This window comes from Dipodomys spectabilis, unplaced genomic scaffold, assembly GCF_019054845.1.
Source record: "Dipodomys spectabilis isolate Male_0828 unplaced genomic scaffold, ASM1905484v1 ptg000542l, whole genome shotgun sequence".
In the NCBI taxonomy this organism is placed as follows: domain Eukaryota; kingdom Metazoa; phylum Chordata; class Mammalia; order Rodentia; family Heteromyidae; genus Dipodomys; species Dipodomys spectabilis.
The window spans coordinates 275,650-301,566 of NW_024871219.1; the positions used below are offsets into that span (position 1 = coordinate 275,650).

General features: G+C 38.1%; 1 protein-coding gene across 3 annotated transcripts in view; it reads left to right on the plus strand.

Annotated features, from left to right (window-relative positions):
* The window catches only part of Stag1 (stromal antigen 1), a 187,890-nt gene that overhangs the window by 81,746 nt on the left and 80,227 nt on the right, over positions 1-25,917 (plus strand). For 2 of the 3 annotated variants that reach the window (XM_042670355.1, XM_042670356.1), the window contains 3 exons: positions 7,150-7,246; positions 22,489-22,565; positions 22,815-23,019. In XM_042670355.1, the coding sequence (XP_042526289.1) occupies positions 7,150-7,246; positions 22,489-22,565; positions 22,815-23,019 (379 nt within the window). The remainder of the gene's footprint in view (positions 1-7,149; positions 7,247-22,488; positions 22,566-22,814; positions 23,020-25,917) is intronic. The other variant, XM_042670357.1, reaches the window with a different exon arrangement.

The following is a 25,917-nucleotide window of genomic DNA, read 5'->3' on the forward strand; positions in this document are numbered from 1 at the left end:
ACTTTTTATAATTTTCATAGTCATAAAGAACATATATCTATAGGAAGAAACAATCTGTCTCCACTAACCCATTGAAGAGCTACATTTTTAACAGTATAAAACAGTAATAACAAGTAAAAATCCTGGCTTTTCTGAAAACCCAGACTGTTTGAAACTATTCTTGAAGATAAACTTTTATAATTGCCTAGTCTCAGGATGTAATTAGAAATTTATTACATAAATTAATATTACCTAGTAGTTACATTGTGTAAGTTGATTGAGAAAATGTGGTACCACTAAAAGCTATAGTGAACAAAAACCAGCTATATATTTAATGAACAGAGATGTATCATTTGAAAGACCACGAGTCTTTGATTTACAATTCCTGAAGAGGGTCTTTTTCTCTTTCCCACTCTCCCCATTTGTATCTCTGCCTCCCTAGTAACTGGGACATGCCATCATGACTTGGTCTCATTAGAGTCTTGAGTTTTCAAGCTACTGTATTATCTTTGCCATCTGCTTGTCTAACTCCAAAGCAAATGAATTTTTTCTTAAGCAGCAGTGTAGAATACTAATTTTCTATGCCCCAGTCCATTTAGCCAAAGTCCTATCGAGTTGCTTCCTGGAAAATGTAAACCTAGTGGAGTTTGAAGAATATGACCTCAGTGTACTATATAGATGTCCAGATTGAGCTGACCTTAGGCTCCCTGGGAAGCTTAGAAGCACGGGTACAGCTCAGGTTTACCTGCTGCCCTGCCCGTCTGCGTCTGCTCACGTGTACTTTATAGCTTTAACATTTGGTTTTCTCGCTCAGTTTTTAAGGTGCTTTTCTTTAACTGCCTCAAACTCCTTGTAGAGCAAAGTTCAATATAAATTATTAAGCTGTCCTCTACTACAAAAATCTAATATAAAATCACTGTAATAGTGGAAGTCATGATTTTTGTCATTCTTCATCTTTGATTCACATACTTCCTTCTGGCCTTCTTGCTACGGATCTAAGGCTGAGCTCTCAAAGATCGTCTTTTTTTGTGAAGTCTTGGAATTAAACTGTTGGGAATGGTTTGAAAATGTGCAAACCTATCAGTACCATGGTTTGAATTTTTTATACCTTTTCCTATGCTTCTGTGTGTGTGTGTGTGTGTGTGTGTGTGTGTAAATTTGTTTTTTAAATAAGAACACTATATATTTTCCTTTATACTTGTCAAAACAACCTTCTTTTCCATTAATGCTACTACAGATTCAGTACTTTTGTATTACCAGTTACATTTTGTTGTACTGTATGAATACATTAATTTATTGAAGCATTTCTTTGTAGACCAAGAGTAAAACTCTAATGTCCATGCAGGTAATCATTTTCTCTATGTGATGTATCAAATATTAATAACCACAGGCACAGATTTTGGCAGAGATAAGTTGAAAAAAGTTTCAAGAGAGTCTTTTAACAGAGACTTTTGGGAGGGTGGGTCATGGGGTTTGAACTCAGGGCTTGGGCACTGACCCTGAGCTTTTTCGCTCAAAACTGGCATTCAACCTGAGCCTAGGGCCACTACCAGTTTTCTGGTAGTTCATTAGAGATAAGAGTCTCGAGGACTTTCCTGCCTGGGCTGGCTTTGAACTGCTATCCTTAGAATCAGCCTCCTGAAAAGCTACCAGTGCCCATTGAGAATATACTTTTTACTTCTATTCAGATGTGACTACTGTACAAGTTTTTGCTAATGAAATATTAACTGAAATGGCACATGTCAATTGTAGGCCTGACTTAACCAAAAATTATTGATGATCCAGTTTTTCACAGTTTTCTCCTCTGTTGATTGGGTACTGATATTTGGAGGCCAGTGGAGCTTCTGCCACTTTTAGGTTCCACAGTGATTTTGTGTCTGTAATTTGTGATATAGATATTCCAAAATTATTGACTTCTTTTTAACGGTCTGGCACCATGTTACCAGAAATTTTTATGAAATTAAATTATGTACCTTTTTTCTGATATCACTAATAAAGGCAGTTCACAGTGAAATATTGTTTCTTAAGACAGCAGCTTAAGTCATTGATTTAGAACTCTTGTCCATATAAATTCTAAATTAACTATAAATTTCAAATAATTATTTAAATATTTTTTTTCCTATAACAACTGCTTTTGCTGTTAGAAATTTTGGTACATTTTCATTATCTTCAGTTAAAATATTCCTTTCCTCCTCCTAGAATTGAATTCAGGAGTTTTGCTAGGCAAGGCCTCTCCCAGTTGAGCAGAACCCTTTTGTTTTTAAGACTGTTTCTCACCATCTTTCTTGGGTTAGCTGTCATCTCCGGCTGTTGCCTTCCAAGTCACTATGGCTGGGGTTACGGACATGTACCACCACACCCAGCTCAAATATTTTCTAACTATCACACGTTCATAGTTACTTTGGGTGCCTTTTTGTTGTTGCTTTCAAAGTCATCTATTACAGTCAGAGAACATTTTCTGTTATTATTTCATTCTTTAGACATTTGACTTATGGGTTATGTTGGTGCTATCTATGTATGTCTGAAAAAAGTATGCCTTCTGTCATTGTTGGTCTTGTATTTTCTATGTGTGACTTAGGTCACACTCATTAGTAATATTATTCATACCTTCAATAGACTTACTGAGTTCGTTTTTCCTATTTGTTTCTTCTACCAGTTTCTCCTCACCTCCTGCACAGAGCCCCAGTCGCTACCTAGAACATTACTTTTAAAAGGTGATTCAAGGGGCTGGGAAGGTGGCTCAGTGGTAGAGCACTTGCCTTGCATGCCTGAGGCCCTGGGTTCGATTCCTCAGCACCACATAAGCAAAAAGAAAAAAGCTGGAAGTGGTGCTGTGGCTCAAGTGGTAGAGTGCTAGCCTTGAGCTGAAGAGCTGAGGGACAGGGCCCAAGCCCAGAGTTCAGGCCCCACGACTGGACCCAAAAAAAATAAAATAAAAGGTGATTCAACTCGAAATGTTGGATAACATTTTCTGTAAGATTCGCTTATTACTAAATTACTCACCAGAAGAATGAGTCTTTTCTGTATTTATCCAGATAGTTTGCTGTTGATCTCAAAGTATTATTTATTCTTAAAAATGTAAATATGTGGACAGTTCAAATTTCTTTAGTTCAGTAACTCAAAATTGACCTCTTTAATATATTTTGCTTGGCCAGGTGCCGGTGGCTCAGGCCTATAATCCTAGCTGCTCAGGAGGCTGAGATCTGAGGGTCGTGATTTTGCGCTATTGCCCATGTCTTGAATTACTGATCTGCTGCTCTAGTCTCCAAGGTCTGGCATTACAGGCCGGCTGTACCATCATGTCTAGCAAGTCTGAAAAGTTGTGTTTTGCCTTTATTTGAAAGATTATTTCGGGAGTAGATAAGAATGACTGAATTACTGAATATACAGATTTTCCTTACTCAGGGCATTCCATTGTCCCTGAACTTAAATAGTTCTTTTTTTGGAGGGAGGGGGAGGGTCCGGTCGTGGGGCCTGAACTCTGGGCCTGGGCGCTGTCACTCAACTCTTCAGCTCAAGGCTAGCGCTCTACCACTTGAGCCACAGCGCCACTTCCGGCTTTTTTCTTTTTGCTTATGTGATGCTGAAGAATTGAACCCAGGGTCTCAGGCATGCAAGGCAAGCACTGTACCACTGAGCCACCTTCCCAGCCCCTTAAATAGCTCTTACTAGGAAGCTTACTGTGGTTCTTACTCTTTGCTTCCCTGCATCTAACCAGTGGCTGCTATAAAATTTTTCTTCTTTCCTAAGATTTCTACCAATTTGATTATGAGGTGGCTTTTATGTGTGTCTGCCTTCCTCCTTCCCTACCTGTTTAATTCTAATGTCTGCCAATGTCCTTTCCATTAAGGCAGACTACATCATTTACTTCTTGACTATGCCATACTTGGTAAATGTTTCTTCCAGCCCAAGAGTGTTCATCTCTCTCCCTCAAGTTCAGATCTTTACGTTCCTGTATCTCCACACTTCCCTGAGAGGTTTCACATGGCCCTTCTGTATTTATTTCTGGATGAATAGTCAGCTATTTCAGTACCATCTTTCAGTAATACTATTTTTCAAACATTGAAATATCCTCTTTATCGTAGTTTTAAGTTCTCTCTCAATGTGGCTGTATTGTATACCTGGTTGTCTTACACTAATAATTATTTCTCATCTATTTAGCATTCAGTATCTTTGTAGTAAATTGTAATGTTTCTGATGCAGTTTCTAGCATACGAGTCTTTTAAATAATGTCTATTTTTCTGTCTTTAGATTTCTGTGTTAGGGGTTGAGTTTTAACATACCCATTTATCCTGGTCAGTCTCCTCCTCCATCATTCTTCCACTACCATCTACCCTCTTCCCCACTGGTGACACAGAGTTCTCCATTTCTTTTTCACATGTGCACATCAAGTATCATGACTGTATTTGTCTACTATTGTATTTCTATTCACCTATCCTCTTCCCTACTACCTGTTCCCCACCCCCATTCTAAACGTGGTAATTTTATTAAACTGTCTGGCAGTTGTTGAAACGTTTACACTATGTAATTTCACTACTGTGCATGTGGTACTTTACTCAGATTGCTTGTTTGCACATGCATATGCTTTTGTGTTTGTTTGTATGAGAGGTTGTATTTTAGGCCTAAACGTGTGAGAGAAAACATAAAACCTTTGTCTTTCTGGGCCTGGCTCTTCACTCTGTATGATACTCTCTGAATCTCATAATGACTTCCCTATAAATGACATAATTTCACTCCTCTGACAGCATGCTAGTTCTTAATTTAAGATGTTTTGGGCACTTTACATATAACTGGTGAGAGCACAAATTGGAAAAATAATTTGGGAAAACAAAGAAAAATATTGTTGCCATATTAGAATGCCTGCTAATACTTGGTCAATCTAGACATTGGGGAATGTCTTCTCCCTCAGCTTTGTTCCACACATGGTTACCTAGGTCACAAAACTCTTCTTGTTAGGCTTTAGGTCTAAAAGTCAGTTGAGGGTAGGATACCAGTGGTTCATACCTGTAATCCTAGCTATTCAGGCAGCTGGGATCTGAGGATTGAGGTTTGAAGCAAGCCCAGCCAGGAAAGTCATGAGAAGCAGCTGTGGCTGTAACACTATCCTCGAGCACAAAATTTCAGGACAGTGCCCAGCCCATCTGGTTGTGTGTGTGTGCACATGCGCATGCACGTGCACATGGGTGAACATGTCACACAGTTGATGAGTTCTTTCCTCTCTGGTTCTCACCATCACTGCTAGCTGATGCATTTAGTACAGCTGAGCCTTCAGCATTCTTCTTCTCCTTTTCCTTCTCTTCCTTCTCCTTCTCCTTCTTCTTCTGCTCTTCAGCTCAAGGCTAGCGCTCTACCACTTGAGCCACAGCACCACTTCTGGCTTTTTTTTCTTTTTGCTTATGTGGTGCTGGGGAATCGAACCCAAGGCCTCATGCATGCAAGGCAAGTGCTCTACCACTGAGCCACCTTCCCAGCCCCTCTTCTTTTTACCTTGTCCTACCACCATCTTTTTGTAATTTTCAAAGAAACTTTCCAGATACTAATGTGATGAGAAAGGAATGGAAAGGAATAGGTTCTTCTCCAAAAAAGTTGCTAAAAGAAAGGGTGTGCTTACCCCACAATGGGTAAAATTGGAAAAAGCTAGTACTGGTAAGAGGGTGTAGCCCCTGAAAATCCGATACCGTATTAGATTTTACTATACTTGTTTAGAAAATTAACAGTCTGATCACCCCTGACATATAAATTATGTGTCATAACAAGTCTACTGTGGGTTGGCTATAAAATGGAAAAGAATAGATTCATCAAAAGCTATGTTTCTTAAGATTGATGCATATTTACTTGGTATAAATACAGAGAAAATGTTACAACTGTTTCAATTAAATACATTTCGTTTGATCCCACCCACAACTCCCACCCAAGAAAACTTCATAGAATCTTAACTGGAGTGCCCAGAAGTTGAACTTGCCTCACAAAGTTGGGAAAACAGTTTGTCTCTATAGTAGTATATCTTTGTTGTTGTTCTTGTAACTTTTTTTTTTTTTTTAAATTTTTTTGGCTGTGGGGCTTGAGTTTAGGGCACTGTCCCAAGCTTTCTGCTCAAGGCTAGCAGTCTACCACTTTGAGCCACAGTTTCACTTCCACTTTTTTTTTTTTTAAATTTAGAACATGAGTCTTACTAAAATTGTTTTCTTTTTTAAGCCATTTCTCTTAATATTTTCACCTCTCCTGAATCCTTTCCTTAGTTATTTTTAGTTGTGAAGGGGCTACATATGCTTTTATTTTTAAATTACAGCAACTACTATAGCTATTTATTTATTTATTTATTTATTTATTTATTTATTTATTTATTTATTTATTTATTTATTGTCAGTCATGGGGCTTGAACTCAGCCTGAACGCTGTCCTCCAGCTCAAGGCTAGCACACTACCACTTAACCTATAGCACCCCTTTCAACTATAGCTATTTTATATGTTTATCTTTTGTCAGCTATCTTATCAGATTTTTCTGTTATTAGTGTATTGAATTACTTGGTTACATCAATCTTAGGTATTTCAATAACTAATATATTTTAATCTTTGTCTTTATTTTTTACCTAGATTCCATCCCTATCGAGCCCTAATTTTCCTGGAAATTTATATTAGGATTGACTTCAGAATTTTATCACATACCATTTTGAGATCTAGAAGTATAACTATTTGATTTTTCTCCTTTATTTTATTGATAAGTTCAATTACTTGATTTCAGGTTATTGAATCATTCTTTACATTTCTAAAGAAACTGCATCTTGTTGCATGTGGTGTCCAGTGTGTCTACACTACTAATGGATTAGGTTTTCTGATACTCAGAAAGCTTTTATATCTATTGAAACTGGCTTAATTTTTGTGATGTTTTTATAATATGGGTTTAATATTATCCATATCTACTTAAAATTATTGAACTTTGTATTGTGCTCTTATTATGAACAAGTCATTGCGACCCACTAATATGTATTTTAATAACCTTAGTAAAAAGAAGGCAATCTGCTTTTTATTTGACTACTAAAAAATAGTTTAAGGTAAGTAATTTTCTTGTTCAAATAGACCCCCCCCCCACACACAAAAACTTTTTGGAAAATCTATTTGCTATAATACCAAAATTTTAGAGCTTTTCATTTTTATATTTTTTTTCCCACAGTCTGTGGTGGACGACTGGATTGAATCATATAAACAAGACAGGGACATCGCACTTCTGGATTTAATCAACTTTTTTATCCAGTGTTCAGGATGTCGAGGTACAGAACGTTAAATAAATGTGTACATTGAGCTGGTCAGTCTAGTCATGTGACTTTTCATCTCCCTCTAGTAATATATAATTAATCTTAGAAGTGTGTTCTGATCTTTTTCTGATAAAGAAAAATATTGGTAATTTAAGGATATTAATTTTACTCAGTTTTACCCCATATGTTACTACATTTCTATGTTTCTACAGATTGTGAGTGAAAATCTACATTCATAGTTTTATTGATTTTTATTCTTTTTAGATTATAAGATAAAATCTTATTTGTATGTCAGATTTATATTAGGAAGTGTGCTAGCTGTTACCATTTATTATTTTTACCACTACCAGTAGTTTAGTCATTATTTTTATACTTTTCTACTTTGGAAGCTCAGCTAAGTTTAGCTTAAAAACCATGAGTATCAGAATTGGATTTTAAATTTATAATGAGTTGGAAATTCCTAAGACAATTTGCAAAAATAAAAGTCTACAGTTATTTTAATAGCCCATTACTGTATATTTTTCTTTTCTGGGTATATCTTAACAGGTTAAATATTGCAGATAGGAAATCAGTTGGTATATCACTGTTTTATGCTTTCCAGTAGAAAAAAGAGTAGTGATCTTATTGTTTTGTTTTGTTCTTGGTCCGGTTGTGGGGCCTGAACTCTGGGCCTGGGTGCTGTCCTTCAGCTCTTCAGCTCAAGGCTAGCACTTGACCACTTGAGCCACAGTGCCACTTCCGGCTTTTTTCTGGTTATGTGGTGCTGAGGAATCGAACCCAGGGCCTCAGGCATGCAAGGCAAGCACTCTACCACTGAGCCAACTTCCCAGCCCAAGAGTAGTGATCTTTTGAGATCACTGGTCAGAATGGCGTCTCTCAAAACTAAATCTACTTTATTGTTTCAAGACTAGGTAGAACTTTTCTTAACCAGATATTCCAAGATTTATTTTTAAAAATCGACTAACAGGGTTTTATTATGCTAATGAATATGGTAAAATATAACAGATTAGGGAAAACTCTTGTTACACTTTACTCATTCGTGACTGCCTTCAGCATGCAAAAAATATACAAAAATATCTTGTTAAAGTATTATCTAGAGCTGGGTGCTGGTGGTGCATGCCTGTCATCCTAGCTACTCAGAAGGCTGAGATCTGAGGTCAAAGCCAGCCCGAGAAGGAAAGTCCATGAGACTCTGATCTCCAATAAGCTACTAGAAAACCGGAAGTGGCGCTGTGACTCAAGTAGTAGAGCGCTCACCTTGAGCTGAAGAGCTGAGGGACAGCGCCCAATGCCAGAGTTTAAGCCCCATGAAAAAAAGCATTATCTAACTTAAATGGCAAAACACTATGAATTTAGGACTCAGATATCATGGCCCATCTTCAGTTTTACTTAGGATATTACACAATTTCTGAGTATAATACAATAAGAAATAAAAATGAAAAAAATTATCAAATAACATAAATTTCATAATATCATGTGACATAAATTTGAAATGATAGTATTGAGCATTTATTAGATTACCAGTGATAGAAATTAAACTCATCATGCCCATTAATATTCAAACACATGAGCAGCTCTCAATGGTAAAATACAACTCAAAACAGAGGTCCAGGTAGTAGTAACAAATATGTAATGTTTTAAAAAAAATGTCATAATATCAAACCAAATTTTTGAGCCCAGGATTGCCAGAATTAACGTCACCTAGGAGCACTTATTCAGGGTTCTTTGAACTTTCCCACTTCCTTGCCCCATTAATGTCTTAGTAATTTTTTTTTTTTCATGCCACCACTAGGCTGAGAGAAATTAACTTCAGTTCCTTTTGTTAGGCAGTTATATCCAAACTGTCCTAACAGCTTGCTAGTCATTTACAAAAGCAATGTATGAAAAGTTGTATTCTGCTTCTGTATACTCATCAACTACTTAGTAACTTGTGCACGTACCTGTTGGGTATTATATAAGTCCTCAGTCCTTGGAGGCACCCACATTTTCCATTGGTTTTTCTGTCAGTGTTTGTGAAAACTGAGCTTCTCAAACATATACTGTCCAGTCTGTATATTTTGATGCTGAAAATGTGAATTACTGATGCTAACTAATAAGGTTTTTGTGTTGCATAAGAAATACCAAATAATGGTTATAAATAAAATACCCCCGGGGGCTTATATAAATCTGTGTGAGTCCCAAGGCATTCTCAGTACATAGTTTGGCACCCTGCCTCTAACTAATAAATGGGAGTTGTTATACACACACATCAAAACTTCTTTGTTCCTCTGTGGAATAATTTTGAAGTATGCATCTTGCTTTGACTTCCAGAATTTCTAAGGACTGGAGTTAGGCTCCAGAGGACTGTGGTAGAGTAGACTGTGATAATTGGTTATACAACATTGGTTTGGTTTGGTTTGGTTTTGGTTTTTGTGCTGGTCCTGGGACTTGAATTCAGGGCCTGAACACTGTCCTGGAACTTTTGTGCTGAAGGCTAGTGCTCTACCACTTGAGCCTCAGCTCCATTTGCGACTTTTTGGTGGTTGGTTGGAAATAAAAGTATCACATACTTTTCTGCCCCAGCTGTCTTTGAACTGTGAGCATCAGATCTCAGCCTCCTGAGTAGCTAAGATCACTGGTGCCGGCTTACAACATGTTTCTTATTGTCCAATTTTCTTTACTAGTTTTATATCCTTACTGTATTATCAGTTTTTTGTTTTGTTTTGTTTGTCAGTCGTGGGGCTTGAACTCTGTGCCTGGGCGCTGTCCCTCAGCTTTTCAGCAAGCACTCTACCATTGAGCCACAGTGCCACTTCTGCTTTTCTGGTGGTTATTTGGAGATTAGAGTCTCGCAGACTTTCCTGCCTGGGCTGGCTTTGAACCGCGATCCTCAGATCTTAGCCTCCTGAGTAGCTAGGATTACAGGTGTGAACCACCAGCGCCCAGCCTGTATTATCGGTTTTTAATGGAACTGATACCTTTGTCTAAATTTCTGCAATTGGGAGATAGAACTAATGTATTTCTCATTTACTAATAGGTGTTTTCAGAATTTAATGAATTCTAACCTACTTACATGTCTGGGATATATAGATAGTTAAGTATTACTAAATTTTATTTAGGGGCTGGGAAGGTGGCTCAGTGGTAGAGTGCTTGCCTTGCATGCATGAGATCCTGGGTTTGATTCCTCAGTACCACATAAGCAAAAAAAGAGACAAAATCTGGAAGTGATGCTGTGGCTCAAGTGGTAGAGCGCTAGCCTTGAGCTGACGAGCTGAGGGACAGCACCCAGGCCCAGAGTTCAGGCCCCACGACCGGACCCCCCACTCCCCCCCCAAAAACAAACCCACTAAATTTTATTTATTTATTTATTGGATGTGGGGTTTGAACTCTGGGCTTGGGCACTGTCCCTCAGCCCTTCAGCTCAAGGCTAGGGCTCAATCACTTGAGCCACAGTGCCACTTCTGGTTTTCTGGTGGTTAATTGGAGGTAAGAGTCTCATGGACTTTCCTGCCTGGACTGGCTTTGAATCATGATCTTCAGATCTCAACCTCATATGTAGCTAAGGTTATAGGCGTGATCCACTTGTGCCTTAGCTACTAAATTATTTTAAATTGTAACATTATATATATGTATTATATATATAATTATATATGTATATTATATATATTATATATATACATTATATATATAATAACATTTTATATATATATATATATATATATATAGTGAACTGCTCAAAATATATACATATAAGTTTGTATTAGGTATCCCCATGTGGGAAGAATTCACATTAAGAAAAAGAGCATTGCTAGGACATCACAGAGTTGTTGTCTTCCCCCCCCCCCTCCCCCCAGTCTCTCTGGTGTGACTGTCATCATTACAGCCATCTTTATTTCCCACTGAGATAAGTACTGCTTTGATTTTGTAATGGTTACTCTTCTTCATAGCTTTACCATTAGTGAATCTGTTCTTAAGCAAAATAGTTATGCCCGTGCTTCTTTAGATAATAACTGTACCTACTCTTATTTCTTCTGCTAAAGCATTGTTTATGAGATTCATCTCATGTTACCTATACAATACTTACTGATTCTTGTTGATGTCATGCAGACAGTTCTTAATTGTGGTGGGTTTTCCTGTGCATTATAGTACGTTTGCCAGCATCTTTGACCTCTGCCAAATTAATGACCAGTAGCACACTCCTTTCTGCCCTCCCTTAGCCTTGGTGGCAGAATTTGACAAGTGTCCCTTTAAAGGAAGATGATTTTGTATTAAGAGCTACTGTAAGAATCCATTATGTGAATACAAGTTTGTTTATCCTTCCAATGGGTTTTTTTGTTGGTTTTTTTGAGAACAAATAATTTTTAATGGGGCATTAGTTTTTTTTAACAAATGCACGGAGGGAGCATGCAGTGCTTCCTGCGTTAGAAACAGTCCCGGGCCACAAGTGGGCAGCAGCCCCTGGGCGGGCGGCTTTCAGCTCACCTTTGTTGTTTACTATACTTGCAATTCCTGAAAAAAGTTTTTTTTTTAAATTTCAAACTTTTGGAAAGTATGAACAATGCTACTGTGAACTGCCTTTTGTGCATGTTATTTTGTTGTCCCTGCACAAGATTGCTTAGTTTGTGGGAGGAATTGGTGTGCTATAAAAGAGGTAGCCTAGCCAGGCTCTGGTGGCTCATGCCTGCAGTCCTAGCTCCTCAGGAGGCTGAGATCTGAGGATCTCAAAGCCAGGCTGGGGCAGGAAACTCCCTCCTCCCCCTCCTCCTCCCCTCCTCCCCTCCTCCCCCTCCTCCTCCCCTCCTCCTCCTCCTCCCCCCCCTTCTCCCCCCCTCCCCCTCTTCCCCCTCCCCTCTTTTTTTAATTTGTGAAAATACCATTCAGAGGGGCCACAATTACATGGGTAAGTCCCTGAGACTCATATCCAGTGAACTACTAGAAAATCAAAGGGGTGCTGGGCCTCTTAAGTGGTAGAGCACTAGCCTTTAGCAAAAGAACTCAGGGATAGCGCCCAGGCCCCCCCAAAAAAAGATACAGTCCTTCTACATCATGTCAAATTTTCCTCAAGTGTGATATCACTTTAAATTTTCAGTCAGTGTCATGGAATTCAGTTGGGTTCATGTCTTTGCTCTCACATAATAAACACATCTTGTGTAGATTTCCAATTATCACACTGTTATCCTTGCTTGCTATTGAGATTGAGTACTTTTTCACATACCAGAGAGCCATTTAGTCTCTTTCATGAACAGTTTATAAGTTACTGCTCTTCTTTTATTGTTATATATAATTACCATTTTTTTCTTACTGCTTCCCCCCCCCTTTTTTGGGGGGGGCGGGGGGGTCCAGTCGTGGGGCCTGAACTCTGGGCCTGGGCGCTGTCCCTCAGCTCTTCAGCTCAAGGCTAGCGCTCTACCACTTGAGCCACAGCACCACTTCTGGCTTTTATTCTTTTTGCTTATGGGGTGCTGAGGAATTGAACCCAGGGCCTCATGCATGCAAGGCAAGCGCTCTACCACTGAGCCACCTTCCTAGCCCCTCCACTCCCAAACTTACAACTGTGCTTGATTTATTACAATTAGACATTTTTATCTATTTATTTAGCAAGACCATATTATCCATACATGCAGATACACTTTTCTGTTTTCCATTTCAAGTTTTTATTTATTTACTTTTAAGGACAACTGGGCCTGAATTTTTTTAATTAGACCAGTTTCACTTAAACCCATACTTACCCTGAACTTATGATCCTCCTAACTCAGTCTTCTATTGCTAGATGCAGGTCTATACCATCAGGCATGGTGAAAGACATATTTCTTAGTTTTCAAACATGAGAGTTTTCTAGTTATTGTATCGATTTCCTGTTTCTTTGAATTTGAGGCCAGGAAGAAAAATGAACCATGTAGTTTTTGTCTCTTTTAATTTATGAAATTGTTTTTTAAGGTTTGTATGGATGGGATTTGCAGGTGTTTTAAAATTATTTTTTAAATTTGTGTTTCTTGTGCCTTTGGCCACCTGTATTAATGTATTTTTGTTGGAATATGTGCATTGTTAAGATACTTTAAACATTTTACATCCTAATTTATTATGTGCTTCTTCTGACAGTTGCTGAGAGGGTGCATTAAAATCCCACATCATAATTATAGACTTACGTATTTCTCCATGAAATTACTATTCTTTCTCCTCCTCTTCCACCTCCTCTTCTTCTTCCACCTTCTTCTCTTCCTCTTCCTCCTCCTCCTCCTTTTGTGCTACACTTTCTCATTTGGCTTTTTCTGCTCAAGGCTGGCACTCTATCACTTGAGTCACCGCTTATTTCCAGCTTTTTGGTAGTTAATTGGAGATAAATGTCTCACAGGCTTTCCTGCCTAGGCTGGCTTGGAATCTTGATCCTCAGATCTCAGCTTCTTGAGTAGCTAGGATTATAGGCTTGACAGCACCTGACTCTTGCTTCTTTACTGCCCCTCCCATTCTTTACCCTTCTCTTCTGAGTTCTTTCCTCTTCAATAAGCACATAGGTTAAACTAATTACAACTCAAATTGTGAATATTTATTTAATGTATTACTTATCTCTGGCTTTGATTTTTAATGTTTTTATTTAAATAATAAAGTGTAGCATGTTCTTTGTTTCTCTGATCCAAAAATAGTCAAGTGCTATACCACTTGATATGATACACTGGTTTATTTTCTTTATAGCTAAGCATGTTAACCATTTTTTTCGTGTATTTGAACAATTCATTTGACCATTTATTTATTGGGATTCATACTTTTGTCTACTATTTGGCTCTTGTTTTTATTTTAGATATTCTCTATCATGTGTATTTCAGACAAAGATTTTTCTCTTCCATTCTGTAGCTGAACCAAAACACACGGTCTTGTATAATAAATAAGATGCTTGGAAATAGGAAGGTTATTCCAGTAATTTATGTGGCAAATTCCCTTGTGCCTTTTCTTCCCCACTTAGAAATTAAACTTGGCTGTTCTTTATTACACACTGTTTCACTCATGGCCCCATACTTTAGAGGTATTGACCTTTTGTTTCAGTCAGTGCTTTTCCATGCCATGCTGTGAATGGCCAAGAGTCATATGTAGAACTCATTGTCATTCTTCTATCTCTATTCAGTTCTGTATGGCTAAAATATTTTGGTTGCCATTTTTCTCTAATGTATAATGATTATCATCTTGAATTCTCCAATTCCTTTAAATTGCCTAAAATTTCAGGCTTTAGTCCACAAAAATACATACATGCAATTTTCCAAGATGGCTTTTTTTTTTAAAACCCCTATCCAATTCTCCCTCCCTTCTGCCACTTCCCATTCTAGAGATTAAATCCTCATCCTCATGTACGCTGTGCTCTATGGAAATCTCTATCACTGAGCTCCATCCCTAAAACATCATAAAATCTTTTTAAGTCATAGTGAGTAGTGCTATCAAAATAATAGAGCTATGTTACAAATACTTTCAAGAGTAAATTTGTTTCCTCAGAAAACTTGATGAATACACTTTGGAGGTCTTTTTGGTTTTCTTTTTTTCTTTATGCTAGTCCTGGGGCTTGGACTCTGGCTGTCCCTAAGCTTTTAGGATCAAGGCTAGCGCTCTAACACTTGAGCCACATCTCTACTTTCTGCTTTTGGTGGTTAGTTGGAGATAAGAATCTCATGGACTTTTCTGCCCAGGCTGGCTTCAAACTGTGATCCTCAGATCTCAGCCTGCCAAGTAGCTAGGATTATAAGTGTGAACCCCAAGTGCCAGCTTCCCTTAGAGGTAAGCATAGTTTTAGGTCTAGGCTCACATTTTGTTATGCTGATTAATGTTTAGTAAATTTCTGAATTAACATTTGGTAAATTTATTTGTTCTTGAAATAGAAGGAATTCCCCCATGTAGTTTTAAGAGAATAGTTAATTAACACTGACATATTTCCCCCCCTATATTTGGTTTTTCCTGTCTGAGCATTCACTTTCATGTGTTACCTATCTGTTTTCAAGAGAAGAAATTCCTGGGGGGGGGGTGTTTGCGTTTGTTTTTGTGATTTTTATTTTATTTTTGTGAAAAGTGTTAAAGGCTGCCATCTAGGGACAGACTTGTTTTTTGAGATAGAATCACTATCACTTTCATTTTTAAAGCATTCTAAAATAAGTTTTTAAAAATGTGTCTTGGTAACTTAAGGCTAAGTCTTACCGTTGAGCATGTGCTACCAGGCAGATCACGCACATCCCACAATACTCACAATTAAGCTTCTGACTTAGTTGTGACTTGGGGTCAGGGCGCTGTCCTCCAGCTTGTTTTCTGAAGGCTAGCACTCTATCACTTGAGCGACAGCACTACTTATGGGTTTTTTTGGTTGTTGGAGATAAAGTCTTAGGGTTTCCTGTCTAGGATGGCTTATCTCGACCTCCTAAGTAGCTAGAATTACGAGTGTGAGCTACTGGCATCTAACACTTGCATGAGGTTTTAATTAATACCTTTTAGTTTTAAGTTATTTACATTTCCTTGCAAAAAAGAAGCCAAAAATTGCTTATAGTACCATGACTTTACCTATAACCTTAGATCTACTTGTTAGAAATGTCATTTTGTTTCTGGAACAATCTCACTATGGATCCCAGCCTTGCTTTGATCATGGACAAGTCATTCTTTTCATCAGCATGTTTGCATAGCTCTTAAATGATTGCCTGAAAATTATCTCTCAAATTGTGCTGAGCCATTGTTTCTTTAACGACTTAAAAGAAAATTTGAAACTATGTTAAAATTTAGATTTCTCTGGCAATGATTACATGTATGAAGCAGGTCTGTAGTCATATTATGGTTCTGCTAGGGGAGGACTTTCCTCCTAGAATGGTTCATGTGTACATTGCTGGAGTTCTGAACTCCTCACCACAGGGGTCTCTACAGTCTGCCTGAGTGTCTGCCTGAGGTATGGCTTTCCTGAGAGCTTGGAGAGAGGGAAAAAGAGTAATCGCACACTGGTTCAGTCAGTAGTTTGGGGCACATAGCAACAACTAGATGCCCCCAGTAAATGTGAGGTCACCGAAAGTCTTAAGTAGTGAGAGGTTGAGGATATTGGGGAAAGGGGAGCATCTTGGAAACTGCTACCAAAGACTAAACTAGTAACTGCAAAAAACCTTTAAAACTCAGTGGAAAGCCGGGCGCTGGTGGCTCACACCTGTAATCCTAGCTACTCAGGAGGCTGAGATCTGAGGATCGCGGTTCAAAGCCAGCCCGGGCAGGAGAGACCATGAGACTCCTATCTCCAATAAACCACCAGAAAACCGGAAGTGGCGCTGTAGCTCAAGTGGTAGAGCGCTCGCCTTGAGCTGAAGAGCTGAGGGACAGCGCCCAGGCCCAGAGTTCAAGCCCCATGGCCGACCAAAAAAAAAAAAACAAAAACTCAGTGGAGGGGCTGGGAAGGTGGCTGTGGTAGAATGCTTGCCTGGCATGCATGAGGCCCTGGGTTCTGATTCCTCAGCACCACATAAGCCGTAAAAGCCAGAAGTGGTGCTGTGGCTCAAGTGGTAGAGCGCTCACCTTGAGCTGAAGAGCTGAGGGACAGTGCCCAGGCCCAGAGTTTAGGCCCCACGACTGACCAAAAAAAAAAAAAAAAAAAAAAAAAGCGAAACTCCCTGCCTCAGTCCTGAGGCTTACACTGGCCTTGAGGGTTTTGTGTATATGTGGGTTTTTTTTTTTTTTTCTCTCTCAAGGCTAGTACTCTACCATTTGAGCCAAGCTTCACTTCTAGATTTTTGGTGTTTAATTGGAGTTAAGTGTCTCATAGATGACTTTCCTGCCTAGCTTTGAACTTCAGTTCCCAGATCTCAGCCTCCTGCGTAGTTAGGATTATAGGACGGAAGCACCAACACCCAGCTGAAAAGTAAAACTCTTGAGAAAATGAAATCGTACATTTATACTGGTTTTTTTTTTTTTTAAATTTTATTTTATTTGAGAACATACTGTACAGAGGGGTTACAATTACATGGGCAGGATAATGCATACATTTCTTACCAAGCATTGCAGCCTCCTCCTTTGTTTACCCTTCACCTCCCTTCCCACCCTCCCCTCTCCCCCCCACCCAATCAAACCCCCCCTCTCCCCCCACTCCGACATTGTAAAGCTGGTTTTGACATGACATTTTGTACTTCTCATTGTTGCAACAGGTCCACCTGAATCCTTAAACGACTTGTTTGTCCCCGTCTCCTCCACATGTTATACTGACATCAAATATAGTGAAAGCGGGGGTTACACTGTGGGGGAGGGACATACAAAGCAACAAAGAAATAATCTTATAAATTCGTTAGAAACACATGCATGAAAGAAACAAAACTCTTAATGAATGGAGAAACAACAAAATCTTAAAACTGACAACTGCAATTTACATGCGCTAGTTTCTTCATGTCTCTGTGCGCTGAAATTATACTCAGATCTCTTAGGCTAAGACTGCTGACACTGCCATATGCATTTGGATTAGTGAGCCAACATTATTATTTCTTCCTAGAAATCCTATTTGATTATTTCTAGTAGGATCCTATTTGCTTTTCTCCCTTGAGATTCTTAAAGAAAACCTCTGTCTTTTCAGAAGTGACTTTTGTAAAACTTCTTATTTTGAAAAGTAGTAATGGAAATGCAGATTCTAAAATACTGGAAAAAGAGTGGATTCTTCTGCTTATCTATAACTTATATGACAAATCACACGTTATGTTGAAATTTCTATTACCATAAATTAATTGTAAAATAAGTTTTATTTCAATATTTACGTATATGCATGAAATATCCTTTGGTCAGATTCCCTACATCTGTATTCTTTCTTCTACCTCTGCCCCTTTTAACAGTTTTTGGTGGGTTTCATTTTGCTCTTTTTATCCATATATGCAGTGTACTTGCAACATATTCACTCATTATACTTCCCTTTCCCCCTCTCTTCTGCTTCTATCTGGCAGGCCCCACTTTACAATCTAGGTTCCATATATGAGCAAAAATATGTGCTGTTTGTCATTTTGAGATTGGCCGTTCTCCCTGAGCATGATGATCTTCAGTTACTTTTTTTTCTTTCTGAAAACAACATCATTTCATCTTGCTTTTGACAAATAATGCCCAATTTCATATATCTACTTATCAAACACTACATTTGAATAGGATATAACTGTCATAAAAAATTTAGTAAGCATTTGCTTTTCAGTGAGACAGGTTTCCCTTGTAACTGTAAACTGATGTCTCGTGTAGTTTGGGTCCAGGATTCTTTGTTGTGATTTTCTTGTGGTTCCAGATTGTTTTTGCTGTTACTTGGGCTGTATCTCAGAAGATTTGTAAGATATTTTGAAGTTGATGACTATATGTGTTCTTGTGTAATTAGAATCATACATTATGTTTGGCAAATAATATGTAATTTAATTGTGGTTAGTCATTTAAACCTTTAGGAATGAGGGTTTGAGAGAGCTTATGCTTTCCCAGGATTTTCCATTTCTTTATATAGTGTCTTAATTTAGAAAACATTAACTTATCTAAAATCGTTAAATTCCCCATCAAATCCATCTAGAATCTTTCAGGTCGTATAAATCTTGTTCTGCATTGTCAGTATAATTGCCTAGTTCTTTTCTTCACGTTGATAAAGTTTTCCTTCAGACTTGTAAGAATTTTCTTCCTCTTCACTCCTTTACCGTTTTTCCATAGATGAACTAATCCCCTTCATTTGTAGGTTGCAATGAAAAAGTAAGCTGGTGCTCTGTTCTTAGGCTCCAGGCTTGAGGACACACCCACAATACCTTTTATGTTTCTCACGTTTTACAGTATAATTCTTTTGTTGGAATAAAATAAATTTTTATGTATGTATTGTTGTTGTAAGAGGTGGAGAGGAGGTCACTCTGGGACCCCTAAAGGTAACATGCAGGGGCTGGAACCCTAAAAGGAATGTGCCTGGGTAGCAAGGAGCAAAATACCTGAAGCGTAGAAGCCACCTGGCAGCCTCTTAAGGACCCAGACCTGCCAGCAGACACACTGTCATTACTCAAGTGGCCTGTTAGCCCATTGGTGGAGGCCTGTGCCCACCACACTGCACATTCAGTCTCACAGGGGACCCAGTGCCTCCTGAAGGGAGAAATGGCCCGAGGCTTCTCTAAAACCTCCCTAGCCTCTGACAGACTCGCCTGGGCACGTCCCACCCAGACACCAGGACAGCCCTGTCCTTCAGAGGGACCCTTGATGGGGTGCAGAGCTTGCGTGTGTAGATTCATGGGGGAGAAGAATAGCCACTCTTGCTCTCCTGATTGGCACTCCTTGGCTAAGGGTTGGGTGGCAGCCACCTATCCACCTCCTCCACACCCAGCTGTGATGTGGAACAGACGTGGCCTGGGCACCGTGCCTGCGGAGAGAGGAGGAAGAAGCACAGCACCAGGGCAGGTTCCGCTGTCCTCCTCCAACCTGCTGCCAGGGCTGCGTAGAGAATGGCACAGGTCGGAAATGGGAGCCAGCCCGCTGTGCACTTTTTGTAAAGTATACCTTATGAATTAAAGTGTAATCTGAATATGTAGTTAAGGCGCATTTATTTTTTTCATTTGTTTGATGGTACTCTGGGTTGAATTCATTGCCTTTTGCTTGCTTTGCTGATGTTCTACCACTTAAGTCATATTCTTCAACTTGCCTTTTTGCTGTGTGGTTTTTTGTTGTTGTTGTTGTAGAATTGAAATCAGGGCTTGGGTGCTGTCCCTGAGCCTCCTTGTGCTCCAGGCTAGCGCTTTACCACTTGAGCCACGTACCACTTCTGGTTTTTGAATGGTTTATTGGAGATAAGAGCCTCACAGAATCTTTTCTGCCGGGGCTGGCTTTGAACCTCCATCCTCAGATCTTAGTCTTCTGAGTAGCTAGAATTACAGGCACTGGCACCCAACATTGCTAGTTATTTTTGGAGATGGAATCTTGAGGAATTTTCTTCCTGGGCTAATGTCACACAAAGATCCTTTGGATCTCGCTCCTAAGTAGCTAGCTATAAGCCTGAGCTTCCAGAGCTCAGCTAAGAGATATTTTTAATGTTTGTGACTTTTGCATTGTTAGTATCCATAGGATTTCTGTATTTCTGTTAGTATGCACCATGTCATGCTTAATCTTTTTTAAAAAATCTAATTTCTTTAGTGTTTAATGAATGCCATTTTATTATTAAAGGTGCACAAAAACTGCAGGAATCAATATATAACTATATAGTATGTTAGTATATAATATATAAATTACTATCTGTGGCATCAGCATAGGGTTAAACTACCAATTACTTAACACTGTAAAACTTTATAATTTGTTTAATTTGAGTAGTTTTATGAATGCCTGCCAGGAAATTAACTTTTACTGATGACAATTAGCAATTTAAGTTTACTGTTGATTATTTTTTTATCTTGACCACAAAAGGTTCTATTAGAGTCTATAAACAGAATGTTTCCCATATTGTTTTTATTAAAAAGGTAAAAGTCACAACAGCATTTCCCTAGTTTGCTTAAAAAATTCCACGTTGGGAAGAAAATTTTTAAACCTATTTTTCCTTTTCCTCCCACTGCCAGCCCAGACCAGATTATCTTTATACTTGAGTACAGGAGATACCTGTTGATAGAGACCTTCATAAATTCAGCTTCCTGAATATAAAGGATAGAACTATGCATCAACTAATCAATGTGCTCAAAAATGGTTCTGATTCAAAGATAGGGCAAATGTCACTTTTCCAATTTCACAGACTAGTAGTATTAGTTCAAATTAAATTAATATACAAGTGCAATTTTTGTTTTACCTGAATGAAGCCAACACCGATCGTTCCATACTCTTCTCTGTATACACCCTGTATATACTTCAGACTCTTTTCTGATACATTACAAAATCATTTGAGTTGGAGCTAGTTGTTACTGGCAAGGTTCTGCCAGGAGTTATAAATATTCACTGATTCATTCAGTTTCAATTTTGTGAATTATTTTTCCTTCTTTTGTGCCAGTCCTGTGAGTTAAACTCCGGGCCTGGGTACTGTCCTGAGCCTTTTGTGCCTGAGGCTGGCATTCTACCAATTGAGCCACAGCTCTATTTCCAGCATTTTTGGTGGTTACTTGGAGATGGGTCTCATAGGTTTTCCTGCCCAGCCTGCTTTGCACTGCAGTCCTTAGATCTCAGCCTCCTGAACAGCTAGGATTATAGGCATGAGCCACCAGCAACAGGCATTCTTGTGATTTTTTTTTTAGCTTTAATATGTTACATTTAAATACATTAAACTGATCTCATTTGAATATTACACCAGGATTCTCTGTATACAGATTTATTTTTAAATTCCAGTTTTTAAATTATATGGTTGGCTTTTGTTGTTGTCGTTGTTTTTGTTTTGGTTGGACATGGGGCTTGAACTCATGGCCTGGGCCTGGGCTCTCCCTCTGACCTTTTCTGCTCAAGGCTAGTGCTCTACCACTTGGAGCCATAGCACCACTTTCTTTTTTTTTAGGTTAACCAATTGGGGTGATAAGAGTCTCAGGGACTTTCCTGCTTGGGCTCGCTTTGAACCGTGATCCTCAGATCTCAGCCTCTTGAGTAGCTAGGATTACAAGCGTGATCCACCTGAGCCTGGCAAATTACATAGTTTTTTAAAACACAACTCGTAAATATAAACTGTTCTTTTATTTCTCTGTATTTGAGCACTGATTTTTATGACCTTATCTAAAATATTTTTTTAAAAAAAAAAAACAAGGTAAAGAATGAGATTTTTTAAAAAAAGTATAAGGTTTATATTTGATTTTTTTATAATTATGTAGAACTTAGCCACTTTTATTCTCAGAAAAAACATTTATATCAACGGATATTTTGTTTTAATTTATATCAGTGGCTCACAGCTATAATCCTAGCTACTCAGGAGGTTAAATTCTGGATGATTGCAATTCTCTAGGGCTAGAAGTGCCAGCTGGGAGCTTACATGCAGTCACGAGTATAAGCTCTGGTACCACAAAGAAAGGGAGGGGGCCGAGAGGGTGAAGAAAAAAGAGAAGGTCAGAAATAGCCATACAATAAATTTATTCTCTGTACTTAAATTTTCAAGACAATGGCAGCAAGCTATTTGTGTAGGTAACATTAGTATATGTTTAAAAATCAGTCTTTAAAACTCCCATTTATTATACAAATTCAGTGCTTATGATTTGTCTTTCAAAAACATCTCAAAAACACTGTGTTCCGAAATAAGAGGTCCTTTAGAATAAGAATCTGAGGGGTATCAAGGAGATCCCCAAAGTTTCCTATAACATTTCAAACAGTCTGCAGATTGATTTTAATGGTTATATATGTTTTTACAGGTACTGTGAGAATAGAGATGTTTCGAAATATGCAGAATGCAGAAATCATCAGGAAAATGACTGAAGAATTTGATGAGGTATATGGCCTTCCAATTCTTACACAAATTGCCTAATTACACTGTTTCAGTGGCGAATATGCTAATTGTATCTGAGGGGAGGGATGAGGAGAATAATGAAAGAGGTGGATAAGCATGGTACGTACCTGAATGGCAGCTCTTCTGTGCAACTACTTATAGATAATAAATATATAATTAAGTAATGAAAAGAATAGCAAGGGTTGATCTGCCATTGTGTCATGTTTAGTATGTTCTTTTTATACCTTTTAGGACAGTGGTGATTATCCACTTACCATGCCTGGACCTCAGTGGAAAAAATTTCGTTCCAACTTTTGTGAATTTATTGGAGTCTTGATTCGACAGTGTCAGTATAGCATAATTTATGATGAGTATATGATGGACACAGTCATTTCCCTTCTGACTGGTTTGTCTGACTCCCAGGTCAGAGCTTTTAGGCACACAAGTACACTTGCTGGTAAGTAAAATAACTACCATATTCATTCTTTTTCATGGAGTTTGCTATATGTGTTTTAGTCTACTTAAGCTCTCTTGAGATGAAATGTTGAAATATACTGTGTTCCTGACAAATTAATCTGAAGAATTTGTGTTATCAAGAGTAAAATGTTTGCATGTTTGCCAAGATGGCAATTAACAGCCTTAAAAATAAAAAGAAAATTTCTGGCTGTCAAATATTTTCTTACATGTGTACTTTTTCCTATATATATTATAACAGAGAAGTTTGAAAAGACCACTGTGAAATACACTTTGGTAAACCTAATTAATGATAGTTGAAATTCCACGTTTATACTATTTTTTTTCTTCTTTCTACTTTTTTTTTGATGCCAGTGTTAGGGCTTGAACTCAGGGCGTAGGTGCTGTCCCTGAGCTTTTTTGCTCAAGGTTAGTGGTCTACCTATCACTTGAGCCATAGCACCACTTCCAGCTTTTTGGTAGTTAATTAGAGATAAGAGTCTTACAGACTTTTCTGCCTGGGCTGGCTTTAACCATGATCCTCAGATCTCAGCCTCCTGAGTAGCTAGGATGATAGGTGTTGAGTCACCAGTACCTGCCTCTTTTATTCTTCTTTTTTTGGGGGGTAGGGGTGGGGTCAGTCATGGGGCTTGTACTCTGGGCCTGGGTGCTCTTCCTCAGCTCTTCAGCTCAAGGTGAGTGCTCTGCCACTTGAGCCACAACGCCACATCCAGTTTTCTGAGTGGTTTATTGGAGATAAGAGTCTCACGGCCTTTCCTTCCCGGGCTGGTTTTGAACCGTGATCCTCAGATCTCAGCCTCCTGAGCAACTAAAATTATAGGTGTGAGCCACTGGCGCCGGGCTTTACTGCTCTTTTAAAATATACAAAGTGTCCAGGCCCAGAGTTCAGGCCCCACGACCAGACTCCCCTCCCCCACCCCCCCAAAAAAGGTGTATAAAATTTGTTTGAAACAATCAATCCTATACAGTAAAGTAGCATGTATTCTTCCTATTACTTTTACTAATAAACATGTCTTAAAACACATATATCTAAACTTTAATTAACCTATAGTTAATATGGAAGAGCTGAGAGATTGCAGATTTGCTTCACACTTTATTTTAGAATTATCTTGACAACTTGTCACCTAACTATGTTCATTTTTTTTGTTTTTCCACAAGATGATTTTGTTAATTTAGGAATCATTATATTTTTTTCCTCTAGCTTATTAATTGAGCTTACCTAACATGACTACTTTTTTATTCATAAAATGGAATGTGTATTTATATGCACATATGCCTGTAGATAAATATTTAAATATTCCCAGTTTACATTTTCAGTAGGAATAATTTTGTTTCTATTCACCTTAATTATTACCATGAGGGAACCAGATTTAGATTCATTCTTTTTCTTGATACTTAAATTTAATATCATTTATTTACATTAGAAGTCTTGGTTCTTAAACTTTGGCATATATCAAAACCCTTTTAAAAGTCTGTGTCAGCAGAATTTAACAGATTTCTAGGTGATGTTGATTCTGGCTTGGGGAATATACATTACTACACTGCTACATATAAAATTTAATTATTCTCTGGTTCGACCTGTGTCATAAAGGTAGTAAGATGTTATTTGTAGTCAGATGCATTTCCTCTTTTTCTTAAACTATTTAGTGGATACAAGTGTCCCTTATTATCTTTCTTAGAGTAGTATGCCAAACATATTTGAAACATAGTTTTGGAGGGTAGTTTCTTTTTTGTCATTATTTTAGAGAAAAACAGAGGTGTTTTTACCTCTCTGTTAAATGTTTAGTCAAATAAAAATACAGCAACTTTCTGGAGAGAAAACTATTTGTGTTTGAAGAATATCTGTTCCCTCATTGTTAGAAAAATCTTACACTCAATTGTATATTTTAAAAGTTGTCTGTTATACATTTTTTTCTAATTTCTTGAATGTTAGTCTTTTCCACATTTGGTCTTTGTTTTGTTTACTTGTTTAATATGTTCTACTTCTTTTGCATCTTCTTTCTATGTACAGTAATGCCCATTTACCTGGTTGTCATAATCATTTAACATAAGGTAGAAATTGATTCTGAATGCTGCAGCTGCTGTCATAAAAATTAACACTATTACCTTGATATATAAATAAATCATTTGGTTTCCCATGGCCAGGACAAGAGGAAGCAAAAATTCATGGAAGATTTCCTTCAGATACTCTCTTGTTGATATTATTTTGAAATGATGATTTACAACATAAAGGAAAATAAAAATTATATATCTCAAAAGTACAGCACAAACTGGGTTCTTCTGTAGGAGTAAGCTACTTCTGTTCAATCCAGAAACCTATGAGTATATAAAAGAATATGACCTAAACATATGCCACATATAGAATTACTTAAGAAGAGAAAATATAGAAGTATGTACAGTATTTTGACTCTTAAAACATTTTCTTGGTAAGGCCAGTAGCTGATGCCTGTAATCCTAGCCACTTGGGAGGCTAAAATCTAAGGATCCTGGTTCAAAGCCCACTCAGGCAGGAACGTCTGTGAGAATCTTATCTCCAATTGACTACAAAAAGCCAGAAATGGAGCTCTGGCTCAAGTGGTGGAGTCTAGCCTTGAGCACACAAGCTCAGGGACAGCACCCAGGTCCAAAGCTCAAGCCCCAGGACCAGCATAAAAACAAAAACCAAAGCATTTTCTTGGAATTGGGCTAGCTCAGTGGTGGACTGACTCTACCATTCTGTCCGTGGCAGAAGTCCAGAGTTCAATCCCAGCATCCTCCCCTCACCCTGAAAAAAGATAAGCCAAAACAAGAACTTGTGCGTTTTTTTGAACAGTGCACTTTAATTCTTTCTTACTTGTTCTTCAGTGCCATGTAAATGATGTATTTCTGTATTTTAACTGCC